Source organism: Drosophila ficusphila, unplaced genomic scaffold (genome assembly GCF_018152265.1).
Source record: "Drosophila ficusphila isolate 14025-0441.05 unplaced genomic scaffold, ASM1815226v1 contig_791, whole genome shotgun sequence".
NCBI classification, from domain to species: Eukaryota; Metazoa; Arthropoda; class Insecta; order Diptera; family Drosophilidae; genus Drosophila; species Drosophila ficusphila.
Window position 1 is genome coordinate 10,832,366 of NW_025064737.1, and position 21,679 is coordinate 10,854,044.

Consider the following 21,679-nt stretch of genomic DNA (forward strand, 5'->3'; position numbering starts at 1 on the left):
TTATTTTTAATGATATCCTATCTCACGGGCTATAATAAGTACCATATTGGCATAAGGGAAAGTAAGCAACCTCAAGTCATATTTTATTTAAGCCACCAGAAGTTCTAGGAACGTGAAGTAGTAATTAGCAAGGGTTTCCTTACATCCGTTTTTATGAATCGACTCCTGCGCAGAACCCTTATAGGTGGTAATACCATTTAGGTCATGGATATTTAGTATGCTCTACTTGAGAACGCTTTTACTTGTAAATAAGAAAAACACAAGGGCAATAAACACTTTAATAAATATAAAAGATTGATGGTTGGTTTATGTGTAAGAAAGGTAAATAACGAAAAGCTATTTGTTGTTTGTTGCATAGCTACCTTTTTTTCAAAGCCAAACAACTCCAAATGCTCATTTTGAATAGTTTTATCTAGCGATTCAATGAAAATGATCACGTTCCTATTCTTTCATCAATGCCAGAATTGCAATGCTTCCTCCACACATTTCTCCACAGCTTTCTTCGTGATTAAATAGCGAAACAGAGCCAAATACAGGGCATCACTTAGTCGCCGAGTTGGCGAATGAGTTCTTAGTGGTTTTAATTAAGCAGACAGTGGAACAAATTCAAGCCCGGCTTGCCTTTCACTCGCTCAATAAACAAATAATAATTCAGCTGCCGCTCCTCGGTGACTTGCCCCCCGTTTCGCTGGCTGGCTTTATGTGCAAACTTTTCACTCATCTGGTGCGGGGCGAAAAAAAAAAAAAAAAGAAAAGAAAACTGGAGTTCGGAAACCAAAACCAAACTCGATCGAGAGCCCAAATTGATCCCCAATTTCGGAGCTAGCCCCTCGACTTTGGGCTAATGGCTAAGCAAACACCCAGTCGAACAGAGCTCTCTCGTCCCATCCCAAACAATTGCAACCCATTCAATCCAATGCGATGCGATCCCAACCAATCCGATCCGATCCGAACTGTGCTGTACTGAACTGAAGTTGGAGTGCGCCGAATCACGCACTGCACTTGACCATTATGCGTTTTCCCAGCGGCGGGAGATCGGGCGATCGGGGGGAATATCGCCTTGGATATGCACCTGAGACATGCGATCATCAGTTGGGGTTCGAAATAGCTGCGGGTCCATTGCCATCGCGAGGCATTGTTGCATTTGAATAACATATCAGATGGAGAGTTTTGTAACTACTGCTGTTGCCGCTGCAATTACTCACTTGCCAGGGAATCTACAGCCGATCCCGCATCTCATAAAGCCCCATTAACAACATGGTTTTACTAGACATTCAGCTACCAAAAAGCTGTTGTTAATATCTAGCTCTGAGTTATATTATATGTGGCTTTAACTATTTAAAACCAATAACTTATATTGGCTGTAAACCTATTTAAAATAACTCTTAATTTGATTTGAACAGAAATGGGGTTTGTATCAAATTTCATATTTCGATTTATAGAGCCAGCCCCATTTTCATAATTACAGAGTTATAAAACCGCAACTTGGGTAATTTAAAGTGAAAATAGTATAGTTGTAGTGGGAATTGTAATCCCTATTTAATGAAATTGTTTTGTGGCAAACATTTGGCCATGTGTGGAGGTCTACAAACCCACGCCAATCCACGAAATTAGTGCGCCCATAGAAACTATAGAAATGTAGCCCCGCAAAGTCATCAACAGACGGGCAATTGTTTTAATTTCACTTTAATTTATCGCCGAGAATGCCCAATTTAAAGTTTATGCTGTCTAATTGAAAACGTTTTTGGGACCTGGCTCACAAAACTACAGACCTTGCCTTGACTAAGCGCCTCCTACTCCACATTTTTATGTGTTTTCCCATTCCCATATGTAAGTTGCAATTGCCGCGAAAAGTTTTGTGAATTTTCTTCGACTGTTTGGTGGGGCGGGGAAAATGTCAAGGCAAATGCAGGTACTGCAGGTGAATGGGCGTGGCTATGAAGTAAACTTGCCCCCAAACCGATTACGATAATTCTCGAAAAAGTTTTGTGGCAACAATCGATAAACAAAGCGTTTCCTGGCCAGCAAATGTTTGAAGTTGAAAAGTTTTTGCACAAGATATTCAAATGGGGAGAACACTAATGCCATAGGATAGCAGACCATTCAAAGTGGTCTGCTCTTCTTCTTCTTCTGCTCATCTCGAACCCATTAAAGACGCCTCGGGAGCAGCTCTTTAGCTTCCTTATGGCTCCCAGGTCTGGTCAGATCAAGTGCCAGACATTTTATTGCCCAGACGCAGCATGAACAGGCGTATATACATATATACTATATATATATCTGCAGGGAGATATACTATATGCAGACAGCCTCATCTGGAGACGTTGCATATTGGCGCTGTCCAACAAATTTAGCAACATTTCCTGCTCGCCGCGCTCAATTCAAGACGATTTTTTCACTTTTTACTGTGTACAAACAAAACTTTTCGATTGGACCTCACGCATTTTAGAAATGTGGAGTTTTGAGATGGGGTAAACTACACAGAGAACTAAAATATCTATTAAATGCGACATTAAATAGGACAAATTAGATCTATGATCATATTTAGTATTCAATATATTCTTTACTTCAAGCTTTGATTTTATATGTTATATAGTTGGCAAAGAAAGGTATGCTTGTGTATCGAAAAGTTCAATATTTTTCCCCAAGTGTATGGAAAAAGTTTCTCTAGAAGAAACGGAGCCGAAAAGAGTTGAAAAGTTAAAAGTCAAATGAAATTAAAGCATTAATTTAACGCCAGCTTTGCTTAGCTTTTGTGCTGCTCTGGTAATTGTTACCTTAGTACCTTTAATGGGTGAGTGTGTGTAAGTGCGTACACACACACACACACACTCACACTAATACACTCGCAAACAATGCACTCGAGGAAGTCGCGCTATTGTTGGCCATCATTAAAAGACGATTTGGAATCGGGGCTTGGGCCAAACTCCAATTTAAAACCCCCATGCCATACCATAAAACACCATCTTATATGTGGGCCTTTGCCTTTGGACCTGCGAGAGGCATTTAAAAAGCGAAAAGCGAAAGTGTTTGCCATATCCATTGCATTCGTTCTACTGCGATCGCAGGGGGGAAATGCGGAGTGATTTCGGTTGTCTAACGGGGAAATGGAGATTGATTAAAAGATTTACTCCAGCCGACGATGATGCATTTCCCTTGATAATTTTCCAGCGATCCAGCGATTTGCAGCTGGCTTTTGCCACTGGCCCCCGAGGCCGCCACTAATGCCTTAATAATATGATAAACTAGTGGCCCAGCCAAAAAAGAGATTAATTTCCAAGACAATTTCCCAGCAGCAACAACAACAAAGGCAACAGTGGCGGGAAAGCCGGCAAGTGAGTTGTTAGCCCAAAACTAAACGTGGCATGTGGCAAGGGGAATTTTGAATGTTGAACGCTGGATGGAGGGGCATGGTCAAGTTTTTCAGAGCAGAGAGTATACAGCGAACAGCTGAAACGCCGGTAACCGCTCACCTTTCTGACCGAAAGTCGCTTTTTGATGGCTTTCAGCTCACCGTGTGTTTGTCTTCCTCCTCTGCTCTTAGCCTTTTTCCTTTTTTTTCTTCTTATTTTTGTATTGTATTTTTGGCTTCGCTTGTTTGCAGTGCACGTTTTCCTAATTGCTCCACTTAATCTCCGCTTTTAAGACTTTTTGGTGGTCAGTCAATGGCCCGCAGTGAAAACTAAATACTATTCATATGTGAAAATGGATCCAGGGGCAGACCGCAATTTGGCTGGAGATAAGTTAAGTGTAAGTGAAAGATGAAAGAAATCAGTTTGCATTGGGCAAAGGTCGATGGACATGCATCTAGAAACCTTTTAGTTTTATCTTACATCCCAAAAAGAGTGTTTACTATTATATTATTATTGCCTGTTAAAGTTTTATTAAGATGAATAATTATATTGGGTTTGTTAGTCTCCGTTTTATGGGGACTTAAAGAAAATATATTTTTTCCCAAATGAGGAAATCCAGTCATAAAAGTTGGCAAACAATTGCTGTTAAGCTTTCGCTTCCCGAAGTAACACCATTTTCCCCCCGATTCCCGATCTCCAAACTCTGGCATCCTGACTATAGGCTGTATCCCCTGGGCGATTCTCTCCTTCTCACGATCGTTAAAAGCTCGCGAATCACTTCACCTGTAACTCAGTAGCTTCGCTAGCTGGCAGATCCAAAAAAATGAGCGTGAGTAATAAAAGTGAGTGTAAAGTTTTTAATTAACGAAAGTTGGCCATAAATATGGCTTGGAAAATGCATTTCCGAATGTCACACATACTGCATGCAGAGCTCGCTACCTTTATAAGAAATTTTCATATGTTGGACACGTACGGATAGCTATTATGGTAATTATGCAGGGCTTCGGTAGGCGGAAATTTCACTTTGTGCAGTGAAATTATTTATTGGCTTAAATATTCGCAGTATGCACCGATCGACGAAGAAGAAGAAGAAGAAGAAGAGGTGTCTGTTTGGAAAAGGCAAAGTGTCGATGATGTCTGGTTTATAATCATTTGGGTTTGCCGCCGCGTCACTTGAATTTGTCATTTACCTCTGTTGCTGTTGTTGCTGTTGCTGTTATTGTTGTTGTTGTTGTTGTTGCTGTTGCTGCCACTGCCCACGTTTTAGATACTCGTACTCGTACTTGTACTTCCAATGCATCTATCCCTACTTATATGCTTTATGATGTTTTAACTACCTCGGCGTCCACATGACATGGCTCCACATAAAGGCGAATGGAAAAGGGGGCGTGGGCGTTGATGTTTGAGGCAGGGAAAGGGGAAGCGGAGCAGACGGCTTCGATGAGATTAGACACACACACGCCAGCACAGTAATCACCCATTAAGAGCATTTCGCAGGAACATTCCATCTTCAAGCCTAAAAACCAAGATTAAATCTTTTAAATGTTACAGCTGCTTCTTCATTATTTTTTATTTTCCATAAAATATTTTAAAAAGCCAAAGCTATTCCTTTTTCTATTTTTCTATTCCTTTTTAAACACCTTTATACATATTTCCACACTAAAAAATATTGTTTATATATTTCTTAACGGAAAACGGGATATTTTTCAATTTAACTTAACTCTCATTTATTTTAATATACAACGGAGAAAGGCCGTCTAAATGTGATTTAGTGTATTTAGCGTCTTAAAGCGCCGAAATGGTAAAAGCCGTATTTCTAAAAAGCATAAATTTATTACCATAAAATACCCAGGGGCTCATATTTTTCGCCAGCGACCACTGTACTCGAAATAATGTGAGTTGTCGAGTGGCGAGTGTGGATAGTATCTGTGTGCTCGAGTGAGTTCCATTGCACTTCTCCCCTGGAAATACATATCAGGCGACACTTAACTATTAAGCAAGAGCCGGACGAAGTGGCAGGAGAAGAAGGCGAAGGAGCCGGGGTCTCTCCTATTTTTAACAGCATGGAGTGGGCTTGTGCCCCACAGTCCCCATTCCAAGCATCATCCTCATCCCTTCCCCACTTCCCGGTTTTATTCCATCTCGGGAAGAGTCAGTACTGCCAATTTTTGAGACAAATATGAATGTGTTGAACGGGAAAAGAACTTAAAAATACATTCGGGAAACATGTTTATTTTGACAGTTTATTTAAATTGAGAAAATTAATCAAGTCGTAGGATTGAAATGCTATGTTGCTAACCATTTGATTTATACAAACCAAATATGGAAACAATTTCTTCTCTTATTGTTTTGAAGACATGAAGCATTCTTCATAAATTTCACATATGCATCAGCAAATAAGAAAATTTAAATAAATAGGAAACCTTGCAATTTAACAATGACTGCATTCAAATATTTCCTTTATTTGAGATGTGAATTAATGCAAATTGAAGGGAAAATAGCTGGAGTGTCAACTCTGGTGCAAGTGCATTACGCCTGGGCTTTTACTTACCCGCACTGAAAGCTGCGAGGAGCGGCGGGATGTGGCGGGTAAAAAGAGGGCAAGTGGCATGGTGGTGTCAGGTTGCCGCATGCACCACCGCTCCGCACTCCGGCCGCACGGCCTGCACCACCACCACCACCACCAGTGGGTCGCAAGTCCCACGACCCACCAATAGTAAAATAGCGAAGCGAAGAGGAGAAGCAAATGCGACGACGGCCAGTCAACTTTTGGCTCGGCTAAACAAAAGTGTCTTCGCAGAGGCTAAAAATAACCACTGTTTTGACCCAAAGTTTCCCCCTTCTGTCGACTTTTTGGCTCTATGGCCCGATCCTCTTAGTCGCTGGTTTGCGCTTCCTGTTCTGTGTGTGCTGCAAATCTGTGCCAAATGTTTTCCAAGAAAACCAAGTATGCAAATACATTTTGCATTTAAATTCTCGCTGCAGCAGCAGTAGCAGCAGCAGCGGCGCAAAACAGCAGCAAATGCAGCAAAACGCGGCAAAAGGGGCGGCCTCATTAGTGGCAAGACACTTGAAATTAGAGTTTTCATCTGGCCCCAACCGTTCGGCGATGATGAAAGTGATTTATGTCCGGCAAAGGCGGTGTGTTCCTCAGCTCCTCGGAGACCGGAGACCAGAGACCAGAGACCTGATGTCTGGGTTGGCAGCAGCTTCATCTTGGTTGGGAAACATGTTTGCAGGTTGCTACTTTGTTGGCAGAGCGTACTCTTACATTTCTGGTGTTCATACATACTCTCTAATAAAGATTACAACCTCTTTTAGATGTAACGTAAGGTCAAAGCTTAAAATTTTTAGCTTACGAGTTAAAATCAATCTTGCGAAGTTTTAAATTTTCCTTTTTAATTCAAGGTTAGGATGGTTTAATTCTATATATCAGATTTTACAAAAAAAAAAAAAAAAATATTAAATATTCATTTTCTAGAATAAAAGTAAACCAATTTAATAGCTAATATAGTCAAATACCCAGAACCTAAAATCAAACCCAATACAGGTGGCACTTGTTTTTGCAGAGAAACCAGATTCGAAAACCTTAGAAACAGAAGAAGCAGAGAGCAGTAGAAACATCTCAAGAAACGAGAAAAAGAAGCTGAAAAAAGAAACAATTGCATAGGAACCCTGAAGTGCACTAGACCTGAACTATTTTTTCGCTTTATTTTTTTAGTTTTTTGCGCTTTTTGCAATGGCACGGCATAACTGAAGCATATCTGCGCACACTTTTCTTGGCGCACATAAAACTAAATGCAGAATGTTAATCCCGCAAGTGTTTAAGAGCGGCTTAAAGTATATGTTTTATTTTCGCTTGAGTTCTTTGCTTATTTCAAACTTTTTTGTGACCTACACTCGGCCAACCCACCACGAGTTGAGTTCTTCCGCAGCGAGAGAGAGAGAGAAAGAGATTGAAGGTGGGGAGCGCAAATGAGAGTGAGCTCCAACTCCAATCAGCATCAGCTGTAGTTTGTTTTTGTTTTGATGCGCCACATGGCTTGGCGCTCGCTCTCCGGCTCTCATTTTGTCAGCTTTTGCGCTCTGAGTGAGTTGGGTTTTGGGATTCGTGGTCGTTGTTTTTGGATCGATAAAACTTCTCACGCTGCCGTGGTATAAAATGCTTTTCACTTTTCCCACTGCACTTTAGTCGCCAGACTTTTATCGAAACGTGCACATCACCAGCGGTCGCACACCAGCACACAAGGGGATATACACAAATTGCTATATCCACTCTATATCCTTCGAACCGAAAAATCACGCGAGTGCAAATCAAAGATTTCTAGCTTTCTTTGTGAGTGAAGTGTTTGGGAATTTTCGGAAATGTGGCTGGGAAAATATTGCAAGATGCGTTTTGAGATAAAATCCTGACTTACCTAACTGAAGGAATTTTCTCCGCTTTCCGTCCGCTCTTCCTGCATCTCTCTCGCCATTCGGCTCTCTCGTTTGTGGGATGCTCCTTGCATTCTGTGAAAGTAGAGGACTTATTGATTTTACGCACATGCAGCATCCCCAAAACTATGAGTCATCATCTGCCATCCTGCAACATTTTCCCCCCACGTGCCTAATCTCCACTTTTCGCCCTTTCCGCGTTCGCTTAGATTTTTCCAGTGCGAAAAGTAAAGCAATTGCATCCATCCAACAGAGAGATTATCCTTTCGCCAAACAAACAAACAGAAATGGCCGCCTACGCTGCTTTCAAACACGTTGAGCTTTACAATGTTGGCAAAGCCAAAAAGAGGTAAGAAATTTAAAAGGATAAACCTGAAATAAGTCAATACAGAACAAAGGGTTCGCAAATACGGAATCGAATATCTTTCTTTGTTAATTTGTTCCGCTATTTTAATCGAGAGCTTAAAATAAATGATTTACAAGCAAGGGAAGTTAAGCCGCTTTGTTAAAAAAGAAAGAAAATGTTTAACTCTCCACACGAAAAACTGCTTTGTTGTCAATTTCCATTGTTTAAAAGTGTCTCCTGAGATTCAAAAATATTTATTTTACCATGACACACGATGATACTACCACAAAGAAAACGATAATGCCTTTTTGTTTATAGAACAAATAGTTATTTTATCAATGTTTTCCCAAAATAGTCTTAGTAATGATGACGAGCTCAAAGGAAACGCAATAATCTCCATTTGATAATGACGAATACTGATTTGTGGATTGGTCATTAAATAGGAAAACAAATACAAATAATTGTGTTATCTTGTATTGAAGTATTTTTTCTATTTAATTATTTGGTCTAGTTAAACATTTTATGTTCCCATTAAGACATTATGTGTCACTTATGAGGCAATTGTTCTCGCTTAAAAGATTATTCAACTTGAAGGAATTTATATTGATGTTATCCAACGAGCGACTCATTTTCCCTGAAGTTTATCAAGTGTTACGTGCCTATTGCATATGTATTTGTTATTGTTTGCCGCCGCTCGAGTGAACTTTGATTGGCAAACATTTCGGAAGGCGGCAGCCGCATCTCATCTTGATCTGCATCAACATCTTCATCTATATCCCATTGTCTGAGCCGCCGGGCCGCACAACCACACGCTGCATATTCATTTGGTTATGTGTGTGGATTCATTTAGCGTTCGTTCACCCCGCCGCCTGACTGACTGACTAACTAATAATACACATACACTCGCGTGTACACGGGGCGTATGTGTAATCTGGGGGAGCACCACTTTTGCAAGCGCCTACTTCCCACAAAAACCGAAACCAACCGAGGCAGCCAAACACCCGATTACCTTAGCCACCGAGCAAGTGGAACCACCCAAGCTGACGGTGTTGGCATGTCTTTGGATGTCTCATTGATTTTCCTTTGCCATCGGCCAACTGCCCCAAGTCGAAGCCACCGAACAAAGCACCACCCCCACCGACAGTCCGTCCACTCGATCCCACCACACAAAAGTCCAAAGGGACCGGCGTTCTTTGGGAATATACGAGTATACCCTTTCCTACTTCCAAGCTTTGACAATCTCTTTTCAAAGCCATAAAAACAATGGCCAATTTGCATTTTTAAGAAGGTGTTTTCGAAATACTTATTTTGACGTGACATAAAATGTGAGAAAGATCTACTTATTGTGTTATCGGAAGTGAAAAGATTAGTGAATTCCAGATAAATTAATAATTTATTATTGTTCACTTATTTTATTTCCTGGAGCTGCGCTTTCTGAACGTCAATTTTTATATTGGTCAAGCTTTATTTATGGAGTAAAATAAAGAAAAGTAAGCTGGACCCTCACTACTGTTCCTTAGATTTATAGCGGTTTTTATGACGTACTAAATTTATTAACAGTCTATAACAAACCGAAATAGATTTTTTCTGTAAAATTCAATTACACGTAGTTTTTGAAAGTATATTGGGCAATCATTCCGGTGATTTAACGTCTAAACTGATTAGATAGGCCATTTATCCAAATGATACGGAATATAATAAAATGTTTGATTATTGAACAATCACGACCTATTACCACTAAAACATAAAGCATTATCTTATTACCGTTTATCACCGCTTGTGCCAGGGTATTTCCCCCATCGACTTCTCCACAGCTTTTGCCAGCCTTTCTTTTTTCGTCGGTCTCGGCTATTTTGTTTTTGCATGCAGTTCTTTGACCAAGCCCCAGCCCAGCACCACCCATTTTTTCCAGGCCTTTCGAGTGGGGAAACAAAAATCGTTACCACCGAAATGCTTTTTGCCTTATGTCTGTTCCGTTTACCGCACTTACGCTCTCGTACCTGTCCCGTGTTCGACTTTGGGCTTCGACTTTTGTCCAAGTCCGCTTCCCTGTCCGCTCGACTATCTATCTGTCCGTCCGTTTGTCCGTCCATCCGTCCGTCCGTCCGTTTAACTGTCTGTCCGTCCGTGGCGGACATTGAACCCCTGCTACTCTCCGCGGGCTGTTTGGGATCGAAGATTAGTTAGTTTTGGCCGCCACAGAAACCAAACAGAAACAATTTTCCTTATGTGTGCCATGTGCATTATAAACAATTTGCTGGATTTTATGGTCCATCGATGGGTGGCTTGGCTGGCATGGTGGCTTGACTCGACTCAGGCTAGGCTGTGTGGAAAATGTGTTAATCATTGTCATTGATTGCGATTGTGTAACAACATACCGCCTTGGACTTTCCCGCCAGAGGCCAAGAGGAAAATGATTAATATACTTTTTCTCTGCATTTGGATGCAACGTTTTGTGTTCCCCTTTTCTTCGGCAAAGCCGTGACTTATTATTGTAAACAATCAAATTAAATCTCAAAGGTGCGACGCGCGCACCAAGATATCGGATTGAATTGTCGCTCTTTGTTGCGTTGTATAAGCGGCGGAAATCATGACAATTCATTTTGTTTATGGCATTGTCTATCCATTTGACGATCATTATACGCTTGAATTCCTTTGCACAATGCCCGCATATCTCTACTGTTTACAACCTGAAGTTAACCTCATTCTGCAAGGAAAGTCGGCAAACAAATCAAGAATTTCCATATATTTATAACCATTACTAATATATACTATAGATATATGTGTACCCAGTTGGGAATGTTTTATTTTGTGGCGTTGCCAAGTCAACATTTATGTAAATGATTGCAAAACATGCGGAAAGCGAGCCAAAGTCATTATGAGGAATAATCAACAGAAATCTGCACCACCTTCTCCTCACACTAATAAACATGACCTATTGAGACAGCAGAACCAAAAAAAAAAAAAAAAAAAAAAAAACGAAAAGGAAATCAAACACATTTTTGTGTAATGCCTGCGTCAATGTAATTCCTGTTGACACGAAAATCGGGCAGGAAAAGTGGGCAAAAAGTTTTCGGGGCTATCAGCAGTAACCTGGCAACCTAAAATATATATATTATATACAATGGCTTCTTGATGGCTACTGTACCTCAGAGTGCCTGACACGATGAATGAGGCTGTTCAATATTCAATTCCCATCGATCGGGGAGCAGCAGCAATTGGAAGTGGATTGTGGAGTGTGGAGTGTGTCCTCTTGTCGGGAGGAGCTCTCTGCTCTGCCACTGAATATATTAGAAAGTCCTTTCGCTTTTTCTACAAAGCTGCAAATTAATCAATACAAATTTATTAATTACATATTTAAAAGAGCCAGAGCTGCAACTTTCGCTGCGATGAGTGTGTGTCAGCAATTCTGGTATGGTTTGACTTTGGCTTTTTGGCTTTGGCTATGGCTTTGACTCTGAAATGCACAATTTACGAAGCCAATCCCAGCTTACGTACGCATATACATAATAATAATAAAAATGCCAGCATCACTATCGGCATCTACATACATGCGGTTTTCCAAGTCGCCAACTTTTCCTTTTTCTCAAACTGCAACTGCAACCGCACTCGGCTAATCGATAATTATTCATCGGGCTCAGGCCAACACTATCGATAATTGACAATCTATGGTTTTACAACCGCCACAACAACGATGGAGACGACGACCACGACGCTTCGACTCCAACTCCTTCTCCTTCTCCTCGGAAATGTCCAATTATGAATTTTCATCAAATCCCGGTCCGTCCATTAATCACACCTCCCGAAAACACCACCCGCTGCGGTTTGATTTGGTGCCCTCTTGTGTCTTCCTGATCATCATCGTCTTCAGAGGAGGGGAAAAGCTTCAGCTCCCCTCCCGCTGACATTCGACACTTTTCACGACCGTGACTGACCAGGAAAACATATCAATTTAAATGCTATTGCTTTGATTGAGAGAGGGAAATGGGTAGGAAAGTGCGTGGACCTGGCACTCAAATTGTAGTTGAATCATGGGCAGAGGAAGTTGTGTTTAATTGGGAGGCTCAGCAGGAGATCCATTGAATTTATCTGCTGATGGTACAAGAAATATGTTTTTAAATTCCACACGAAAGGCTTATGTTTGAAAGCTTAATAATTAATGGATGAAAGAGTGTTCCACCTATTATTTTTATTTTAACATTACGGATGCTTAATGATATCTTTAAAATCTTAAATATTTCTGTGCATTTCTTAAAGTTTCCTTCATTACTTTTTAATTAAGAAGGCTTTAAGCTTGATTATAGAATTAGGGTAATCTCAAGGAAATACTTTTCTATTTCTTTTCCTTAAACTATAATTTCTTCAATCTTTGAAATGCCTCAATTGACCGATTCGATTGATAGAGATATATATGTGTCGGCCACAGCTGATTGGATTCGGAAAGCTTTTGAGTGGAAAGCAACGGTAAACATACCGCGCTTGAGCGATCTCCACCGCCACGCCCCCCTCCCTTCCCCCGTCCACTGGGTGGTGGAGCTCCTCCCCTTCCTTTCGATCGGCGGGGAAAGTAGATTCTTCGGCCCAGGCATTTCTCCTCCACTTGTGCAACATTGTGTTTTGTTTGATTTAGCCTTTGTCTGAAGTTGAAGCGGCGGCAATTATAATGGATTCGACTAATCAACGTTTTTAGGTAAATCAAAAATGGGAGGGAGAGACAATCATAACAAAAGTGGCAGCAACAATAGAAGAAAACCGCACACAATTTTCGTGCTTCAGTTGGATTTTCATTAGTTTTTTTTTTACTGCTGTCCATTTTTTTTTTGTTTTGCGGTTGCACGAAGCGGACGGGACACGTTTTAAATGAAACAAAAGGAAGCGGCAACGCAGCCACTGCAATGTTGATGCAGTCGAGCAGCAAACATAATGAGCCGAACAAACCCAAAACTCAATAATAAATGGGTAGAGGGGGAAAAGTAGTTACCAAACAAAAAACAAAAAAAAATGGAAAACAGTAACACATCAAGTGAACTCGTCCGATAAACAATTACCCGGACATTCAAATGGAGCCGAATCAACTGGAACCTACTGTAAACTCAGCTCCAAACTCCGCTTGCAAGCTCCGAATCTGTGTCCGAATCCGAATCCGAGTTGGAAGCGGAATCTCTGTGACCATGATGATGTACAGGTGCAGTGCAGCATAACGACGATCGGCTGGACTGGACTGTGGAGCTCAAACTCTCTGATGCTTTATGGACTTAAACCATAAAGCTGAGGCCTCCGCCGCGACTGACTGGCAGTAAATTGTGCATTTTTATTGCATGATTGCTCTCAGCGGGCAAACAAAAACCTGACAAATGAGGAGGGAGAGTCTGAGTCGAGTCGAGAGTCTGTTCGTCCAGAAGAAGCGACTCCTCGACATTCCGCAGACTGGATGGAAAACGGCCATGGACCGAGTGGAAAATCGCTTTGACCCTTTCCCGGGAAAGCCACGTCCACATCTCCACCACTCCTCTGCATACACAGAGCGAATTAAGACGGCCGTTTGCCAAGTTTAAACAAAGTCATAAAAATCAATTGCAATTAATCAAGTTGCATGCACACAATGCCCTCCGTCCCGCAGCTCTATCCAAATAGCCAGCAACTTCATTATAAAACGACATGAGGCAGGCATCCGCCCAGCCACCTAACCCCTAGCTCCCCCTCCCTCCCCTTCCCTCCCCCACTTGCCCCCACATTCGGACATTAGCCAAAAAAAAAAAAAAATGGTAAAGAAACAAATTAACTTTGGCTTGGCAACGGACAACAGACAACCATTTCAGCCTTGTCTTCTCTTGTCTCTTGGATTTTGTTTCTTGCCTCTTTTTTGGTGGCTTTTTGCCTACTCCCCCTCCCCCTTTTTTTTTGTATCTTGGCCAGAAGCAGCAGCTTGACAGCGAGACAGACAGATCGAAAAAAAGCGGGAAAGACGGGGGTTTTCACACCACAATTTTCATTACGAAATTTTGAGGCATTAGTCATAGGGAATGCGTTTAGAAGCGAGACAGAAATAAGCTTCTTATGCTCTAAATGCATTAGTTTTTACAATTTTTTTGTTTTGTTTTGTGGCCTGTCGTCTCACTTTCCCACACGCTGTCAATACAGAAAAAGTTTTCCAACAGCTTTTCCGCGGAAGAAGAGGAAGCAGATCTCTGATTTCAACTTTTACTTGTGCGCAAAGTAAAAACGAATTTTGACAGTTGGTTAATTAGAAAACTGTCGTAATGAATTTGGCGTTGAAGTTTATGAAGCTCAGCGATAGTGGACGACAGCTCGAAATGGAAATGCTCTTTTACTTTGGATTGAAAAGATATGAAAACCGGAAAATACTCCGATTTAATCAAACAATTTTAAACCGATGTGGCTTACGGATAACGTAGTTTATTGCTTATTAATGATTAAAAATAAATGTAGTGAGAAAAGTATTAAACATTTTTATAATATCCCCGATTAAACACCCTTTCTCGTACAACTTATATCAGGTCAGGCGCAATAGAAAGTTAATTTAATTTCATAATTTAAAATCGAGAGGCATACAACGAAATGCTGGTGCATATCGACGATGATTTGGCTTGGACTTTGGGCTGGCCACGCCCCCTTGGTGTTGTAATTAATTGGCGGCTGGTAAAAGGGAAATCTGGGAAAGCCCCTTCGATATGTGTGCAAACATAAAACAATTATCGCAGCAGCGGATAAAGAAAAGGGGGGGAAACGGAGAGGTGGAGAAAATGGGGGAAAAATACCCTAGAGCGGTGTCGAAGAAGAAAGGCTATGTGGAGAGGAAAATCACAAAAACTAAACCCAAACTAAATCAGAGCGACAACTATCACTTTGAGCCAAGTATTTTCTATATGCACAACCCGAACAACTTTTACCCGAAAAGGTTGTTTTCAAATTTCGCTGTTGTTTCTGTTGTTGTTGTTTGCGGCACCATGCCACATTACCTTTCGCTCGGAGCGGCCTCTTCCTCCCCAGGTGCTCCTTTTCCTCCTCCCCCTCTCCACGATATACATTAATTTTTGTCATCACCCAAGACGGGAGAGGCCAATTCCCTCGGACTCCTCCAACTGGGAGCCACCTGCGCACTCCCATTTTCCACCTGGCGGTCTCGTTTTGTCGCAGATCTCCCGACTTGGTCAACTTTTGCCCGCGGCGCCTGGTGTGTGAAAGGTTTTCCAATGATCCCCAATGATCGAAGGAGCAGGGAGGTGAGGCGGAGGGGAAGGGGTGCAGCCAGATTGGGCCATTCGATTTGGCTCATATTTCAAATTGAATCAAGCTATTGGGTTCCCAGGCAAATGCAAATGAAGTACAGTGGTACATTAACTTTGACTTTTGGTTAACTATAAGTCTTAAACATTTTAGTTCAATTTAAAGCAAATAGTTGTATATTATATTATTTTAAATAAACATAACTTCATGCAGCTGTAATTTAATAATCAGCATTTTGATGATATAACCACCTTTAGTCATAGTATATTGTTAAAGTCGTAAATAACACTTGTAGACAGCCAAACTGAATGTTATGGCTTAGGGTAGTTTATGTTGAAAGGAGAACAGCTTAAATAGCGAAGCAGTACAAATAGGTTAATGGCGAATTAGCCCATTGGCTGGAGGAGTAGGATTCCAGGGAAGCCAGACCGTGCGTGTGGAAAGTAAATGGCCAAAAGCAAAACCAGCTCAAACGGAAGCCATGCCAAAATAAACTGCGACACTTTCCGCGCACAATAATGGTTAGAGGATGGAAATACTGAATGTACAACCTGTGGCCATTAAGAGAGCAAAGCCTCCAAATTTGGCAGAGCCACCATACACAATGGTGACCTTTTTTTTATTGTCTAAATTCGCAAAAGTGTCGTGTGGATAATGGTAATTAGTCTTGGCCCGGCTAACTAGCTAACTGGCCAACTAGCTGGCCATTAAGATGCTCGGCATATCTTCGCCGCATTGGCAATAAGTGCATGATATTGTCCCCGAATGGGGCATGTGGCATGGGGCATGGGCTAAAGACGCAACTTTCGCTTTCCATTTGATCGGGCCGCATTCGGTAAGCTAAGTTAAGTTAGTTAGTTGGTAGGTTCGGTTCACATGCATGAATGAGACTCCGTCCACTTGGCTGGCTGGCTGGCGATGGCGGCTTAACTGTTTAAATAATTATTACTTGTTCGTCACTTGCGCAAAAATTGCCCATTTACCGTTGCTTTGTTAGTTTTTCCTCTCAACCCTGCCGGTCCAAAAATAAAAAAAATCCAAAGAAAGAAAAATAATGAAAACAAAGCAGGAGAAACAAGTCTTTGTCAAAAAAAAGTCAAGAAAGAAAAAGAAAGAGTAGAGTTTTACGCTCTGCTGGTTGGGCTAACAAGCCCGAAGACATTTTAATAAGAACACTTTGCACACACACACACTCACATGCTGGCTTATATAGAGAGTGCGACAGTTATGATCGCAATTACCCCACACACCAAACCAACCCGAACTAAGAGTGTGAGCCATTTTAGTGATTTCCCCACGCGACAACACACTGCCACTCTGCAAAATGAGGTATCAATAGGATGGTAAGATATAAATCATTATCGCAGATCACATTGAAAGAGTAGATTAAATGCAACACGCAAGATTTTGTTTTATGGCTGGGTGACAATAATGTGATGGTTAGTTGTATTAACTTCAGAACAAGATGATTGATATAAAACATAAAAACAGTTCCTTTGACAATTTAACTTGTTAAAACAATTATAATTAATATTATAAAAACATCATGTATAAATATACTTAAATTATAGATACAGGTGAAACCTTACTGTATATTTGTACTTCAAAACACGATTTAATAAAAATAATATATTGTAGATTTTGGTTTCTGAGTATTTAGGTATTTTGAGTAGTACTGATATAACAACAGTGAGGTTTTCGAGGCTTATTTTGATTGTTTCCTAAGGCATGTACTTCTGTTTAAGGTGTGGTTTTTCCTCAAGTGTAGCTATATTGCCTCCCCCTTCTTTGTTTCCCCGTTTTTCAAGCAGTTCACACACTTGCCGCGCCCGTTTAACGGTTGTTTTGCCTTTGCGGCCTGCGCTTTGACGCTTTGTCATGTTTGGAGGGCCACGAGAAGCTCGCCGAAGAGGCAGCCGCTGTTTGGTTTAGTATAATTAATTAGGCGCAGCCGCAACAGCAGCAAAAGCAGCAACAACAACAACAGCAGCAACTTCAGAGGCCTTCCTCTTCCGCCGAGGCACGCAATTTGGGTTGCACTTTCTAGCAGGAAGACGACGCACCTTCAACCATCCACTATCCATCCAACCACCACCCACTTTTCCCTTTTCCGCTGCTGCACTTCACTCAATTCTATCAGTAGAAAGTTTTAATACCCGAAATGAATGCTAAACTGGGAATTGCCCCCCTTAGTTATGCTCATTGTTTTTGTGGCGCCACACTTTAGTTTTAGCTTCAGCTATAGCGTCGTGTTTAGCCAACAGTAATCGGTTGTAATTACTATGCAATTTCGTTAATTATCACAAAAGTGTAACAAAAGCAGCTGGAATTCACCAGCGAGCGGAGAGACTCTCACTTTCCTCCGAGGAAAAGAAGTGCGTGTCGCGTTGCTGCAGATGGTGCATAAAAACGCAATCGTTTTAGCCCACTGAAAGCCCGCTGATTTGATTGACGCCCCGAGGAAGGCGTCTCGCAGTAGTAAACTACCAAAAGCAATAGCAATGGCAATAGCAAATGGCCAAGAGAGCGACCGAAAGCAAATGTTGACAAGTGAATGGTCTTTGGCTTTCCGAGCCTGGGGGCAAACACAAAAGCCACCACCACAAGGAGAAATAGTCGGAGTTGGGTATAAGTTGGAGTTTTTAACTAAGTTGGAGATGGAGAGCCAAAGAAGCTGGTAGCATCCACAGTTCAGCTAACTGTTGCAGAGTTTAATTGACGTCTCATGCTGGCGGCAGCAAAATGCATTCATAGAAACCTCAGAGATACACTCGGTTGGCCAAAGTCTTCGATGGCTGACAGTGCGGTTCACAAATGCAAGACAGCTGCGAGCTTGCTCAAATTAAAATATCAAATGTCTGAGGTGAAGACAGACGAGGGGAATGAAAGATATTAGCAAATCAGAAATCGGAAAAAAATAATGAATGATCTTGGGATTAGTTTAGGTCTACCGAACTCTATTTGTATTCTGTTATTTACCTAATTATTATATTTTTAGGAAGCTTTCACCAATTTCCATCAATGTTTATTGGAAAAGGGAACAGATTTGTTATATTTGTTTCCTTTTTTATGACATGGCATAGAGCTTACAAGCAACCGAAATAAAGAATAGATATAATATCAACATAATTCAATATGTTCAAAATTTAAATAAAAAACATTTATTTTCTTAACCGGCAAATCGTGAGTGCAGTATTGTATCCGAAGTTTAGCAATTTTCCGCTTCTCAAATTTATGATTTGTTTTTACAATTATTTTCATTTAGTCCTGCTGCGTTGGCCAAGCCAATTTTAATAAACAACGATTACCCGCAGAGATTTGCCACCATCCTGGCCTGGTCTTACAGCCTCGACGGACACTGTATCTCCTCGTGGTTTTTGGGCAACGTTGCGTGGACTAACAGACTAACTGTCTGACTGACTGACTAGCTGACTTCACTGACTGACTGAGTACTGAGTGGCTGGTGAATGCCACAAAGCATAACATTTTTGGTTTTGGCCAGCCTTTTGTCTCGGCTGCACAATTCTTTATGCCAGGGTTTCCACTTAATTGCGATGCAGCTGGAAGACGAGGCGAGATGCATCTTGGCGTGACTTCTAATGCCCATTGAGTGCTCACCCAGCCAGTTCGATCTTAAGCTCCTCAAACTCCAACTCACAACTCGAACTCCATCTCCGCGGTGATGATGATTAGACACAGACATTAAATAAATGCATTTCCCCGCACCGCCGCCACTTGCAACAGTTTTTCCTCCTTGTCGGCGAGCGTGTGGAAATTTGTGAATTATGCACTGTGCCATATCAATTACGAAGCGTAAAAGAATGAGCTTGTAATTAATGGGTCTATCTCGCTTTTTCAATTACTTTTTGCAGGGTGATGAGGCCCCCGGGCGGCGGATCGAGCGACATCTTTGGATCGGAGATGCCGCAGACCCCCAGGAACGTGAAGAATCGCATGGCCTCCAACATATTCGCTGCCGAGAAGGATAATGGAGTGAAAAACAACGGTAAGCATCGGGTTAGAATACCAACCTGTAATCCTATCCATTCAAGTGTAATCCCCAGCAATCGAAAAGAAAATATGAACTTTAGTTGCTTGTTCTATTATTTGATTGGAAAATTGTGCAAAAAGATGATATGTCCTTTAGATGATACGTGTGGATTCTGGTCTAATTAAAATGCTTATTAAATGTCTATCGTTTTCTTCCCGTTCTCGTTCTTCTTTTTTCCCCTCCCCCCGCTCTATATCTTTTCTTTTCTACGTATCTTTGCAGTACGACAAGGAGCTCACAGATTCTATTTCATTGGTACTTGAACTATGTCTCCCCTTTTTCCCAATTCATGTCAACAACACATGCACAGAGTCCTAATCCAAAATTCACTTTGTGTTCTCACCTTGTTTACGTTGTCGTCAGAGTTTTGTGCTAATTTATGTTAAAACGCAAGTTCTCAGCTCGCACTGACACCCCAATAAACCCAGAACACAGCTCACAGCCCACTTCCCACAGAAAAATACTGACCCACTCCCACTCGAGAAGTTGGAACTTGCAACTCCAACCGGTTCTTGCTTCCTTTTTCCACCTGCTGCCGATGACATTTCGAGTTCAACCAGATAAAAGCCAAAAGAACTCAAGGCTCTTCTCTTTCAATTTTGTTTAACCTTTGCCATACAACAGCACACAAAGAAGAGCGACACCAAACTTTAATTGCAAAATTGAGATATTAAATTGTATTTACTTAAGTGCTCCTTTAACATTGCAGTTCAAGAATATTATCATTATCTTAAAAATTAGAAATTTCACAAGCTTACATTAATACATAACTATCTTAAAGTGATCAGAGATTTTAATTATAAAATGTCAGTAAAAGTTCTTCACACATTTTATAAAAATTTAAAAAGATTTCTCCATACATTTAGACCCTATACCAATTCATTTAAATGATTTTAAGTGTTATTAAAAATATTTAGCATATTCTTTTTTGTTGTTAGTCCACTGTCCACATCCACTGTCCCAATTATGTACATGTTTCTAAAAACACAGTCAATAAACTAATTTAAACATTCTACTCCACCACAACTCCACTAATTTCAATGTTTTATTTTCTTCGGTTTCCCCAATTCGTTTGTTTTTCCTTTGGATTTGTTACCCTGCAAATGCTGATGAACCCACCGTGTGATGACCATTCCATGATGACGATGATGAGCAGGTGATGCACCACGTCGCGGCCAGAAGACCGTCGACTCTCACTCTCGGCTGTTTGGGGAACCAACGCGCCCAATTACGCCCGGCAAGAACCACATGAAGAGCAGCATTCCCTTCGGCGGGCAGAACGGGGAGACGGCCGCCGCCCAGAAGCTGCTGACCACCACCAATGGCCACTACAACGGCAAGAGCGGATCGGTGTCCTCGGCCTCGTCTTCGGTGTCGTCCTCCACCGAGAACCTCAAGATGAACAGCGGCTCGAGATCAGGTGAGATATGTCCGATGAACCTAGCTTCAAACAGTAGTCACTGGATTTGAAATCGATCCAAGTGGAGAGCTGTCAGAAGGGTGAGCAAACCAACCGCTGGGAATCCGTTCAGTACGAGCCCAGAGCACAAAGTAGCTACACCGATCATTACAGCAGCGCCGCAATACCAAATTTCTTCCAACCAAATAAGTTATCCATTTATATATCTATATATATATTTGTATATATTTTTTACTGCACACACGCGCGCACTCAAAACTCGAAAAAAATCTTGGCTAACAACTCTCGGTGTTGTATCGATCCGGTTCAGTCTTTCGCAATATGAGCAGTGAGTACTTGTAGTGTCCCCATGGACTCGTCCTCATCCCCGATCCATCCTCCAACCTTCCCATCCGCCCAGCAGCTGGTCCAGATAACAAAGCCTCAAGTCCACTTGATCTCTTGTGTCCCTCGACCGCTGTGCCCGACGTCCGTCCAGTGGCACCGTCTGACGCCGCCCTATCCATTGATAATTCGTGCCAAGATAACGAAATCGGGGACGTGCCAGCGGATAATTCCACCTTCACCGAATCCGATAAGGTAGACCAGGCCAATCAAACGCGCCGCGACTCTGGTAACAATCCCGATCAGCCGTTTTCGCTGAACAAGATGTCGGGTGCTCCGGACTTGAAGGAGCCTCTGGAGCTCTGTCCGAACGAGATTAAGGAGCCGACGCAGGAGTGCAAGCAAGACTCTCGCAATCCAATCACTGGGCTCGGTCTCAATGGGGATGGTGTTGGCGGTCTCAAGCCGAAGAAGCTAAAGATTCGAGGTGGGCCTGTGATTCTGCT

The 21,679-nt window shown here is 41.7% G+C and overlaps 1 protein-coding gene across 12 annotated transcripts in view; it reads left to right on the forward strand.

Annotated features, from left to right (window-relative positions):
- The window catches only part of LOC108102031 (microtubule-associated protein Jupiter), a 32,605-nt gene that overhangs the window by 9,709 nt on the left and 1,217 nt on the right, over positions 1–21,679 (forward strand). Inside the window, exons 1-7 of one of the 12 annotated variants that reach the window (XM_017206635.2) lie at positions 7,528–7,686; positions 7,994–8,133; positions 19,251–19,384; positions 19,652–19,684; positions 20,586–20,849; positions 21,160–21,177; positions 21,250–21,660. In XM_017206635.2, coding sequence (XP_017062124.1) covers positions 8,072–8,133; positions 19,251–19,384; positions 19,652–19,684; positions 20,586–20,849; positions 21,160–21,177; positions 21,250–21,660 — 922 coding nt within the window. In that variant the 5' untranslated portion in view covers positions 7,528–7,686; positions 7,994–8,071. Of the gene's footprint in view, positions 1–7,527; positions 7,687–7,993; positions 8,134–19,250; positions 19,385–19,651; positions 19,685–20,585; positions 20,850–20,953; positions 21,178–21,249; positions 21,661–21,679 lie in introns of those variants that run through there. The other 11 variants (XM_017206637.2, XM_017206636.2, XM_017206640.2 and 8 more) reach the window with 11 other exon arrangements.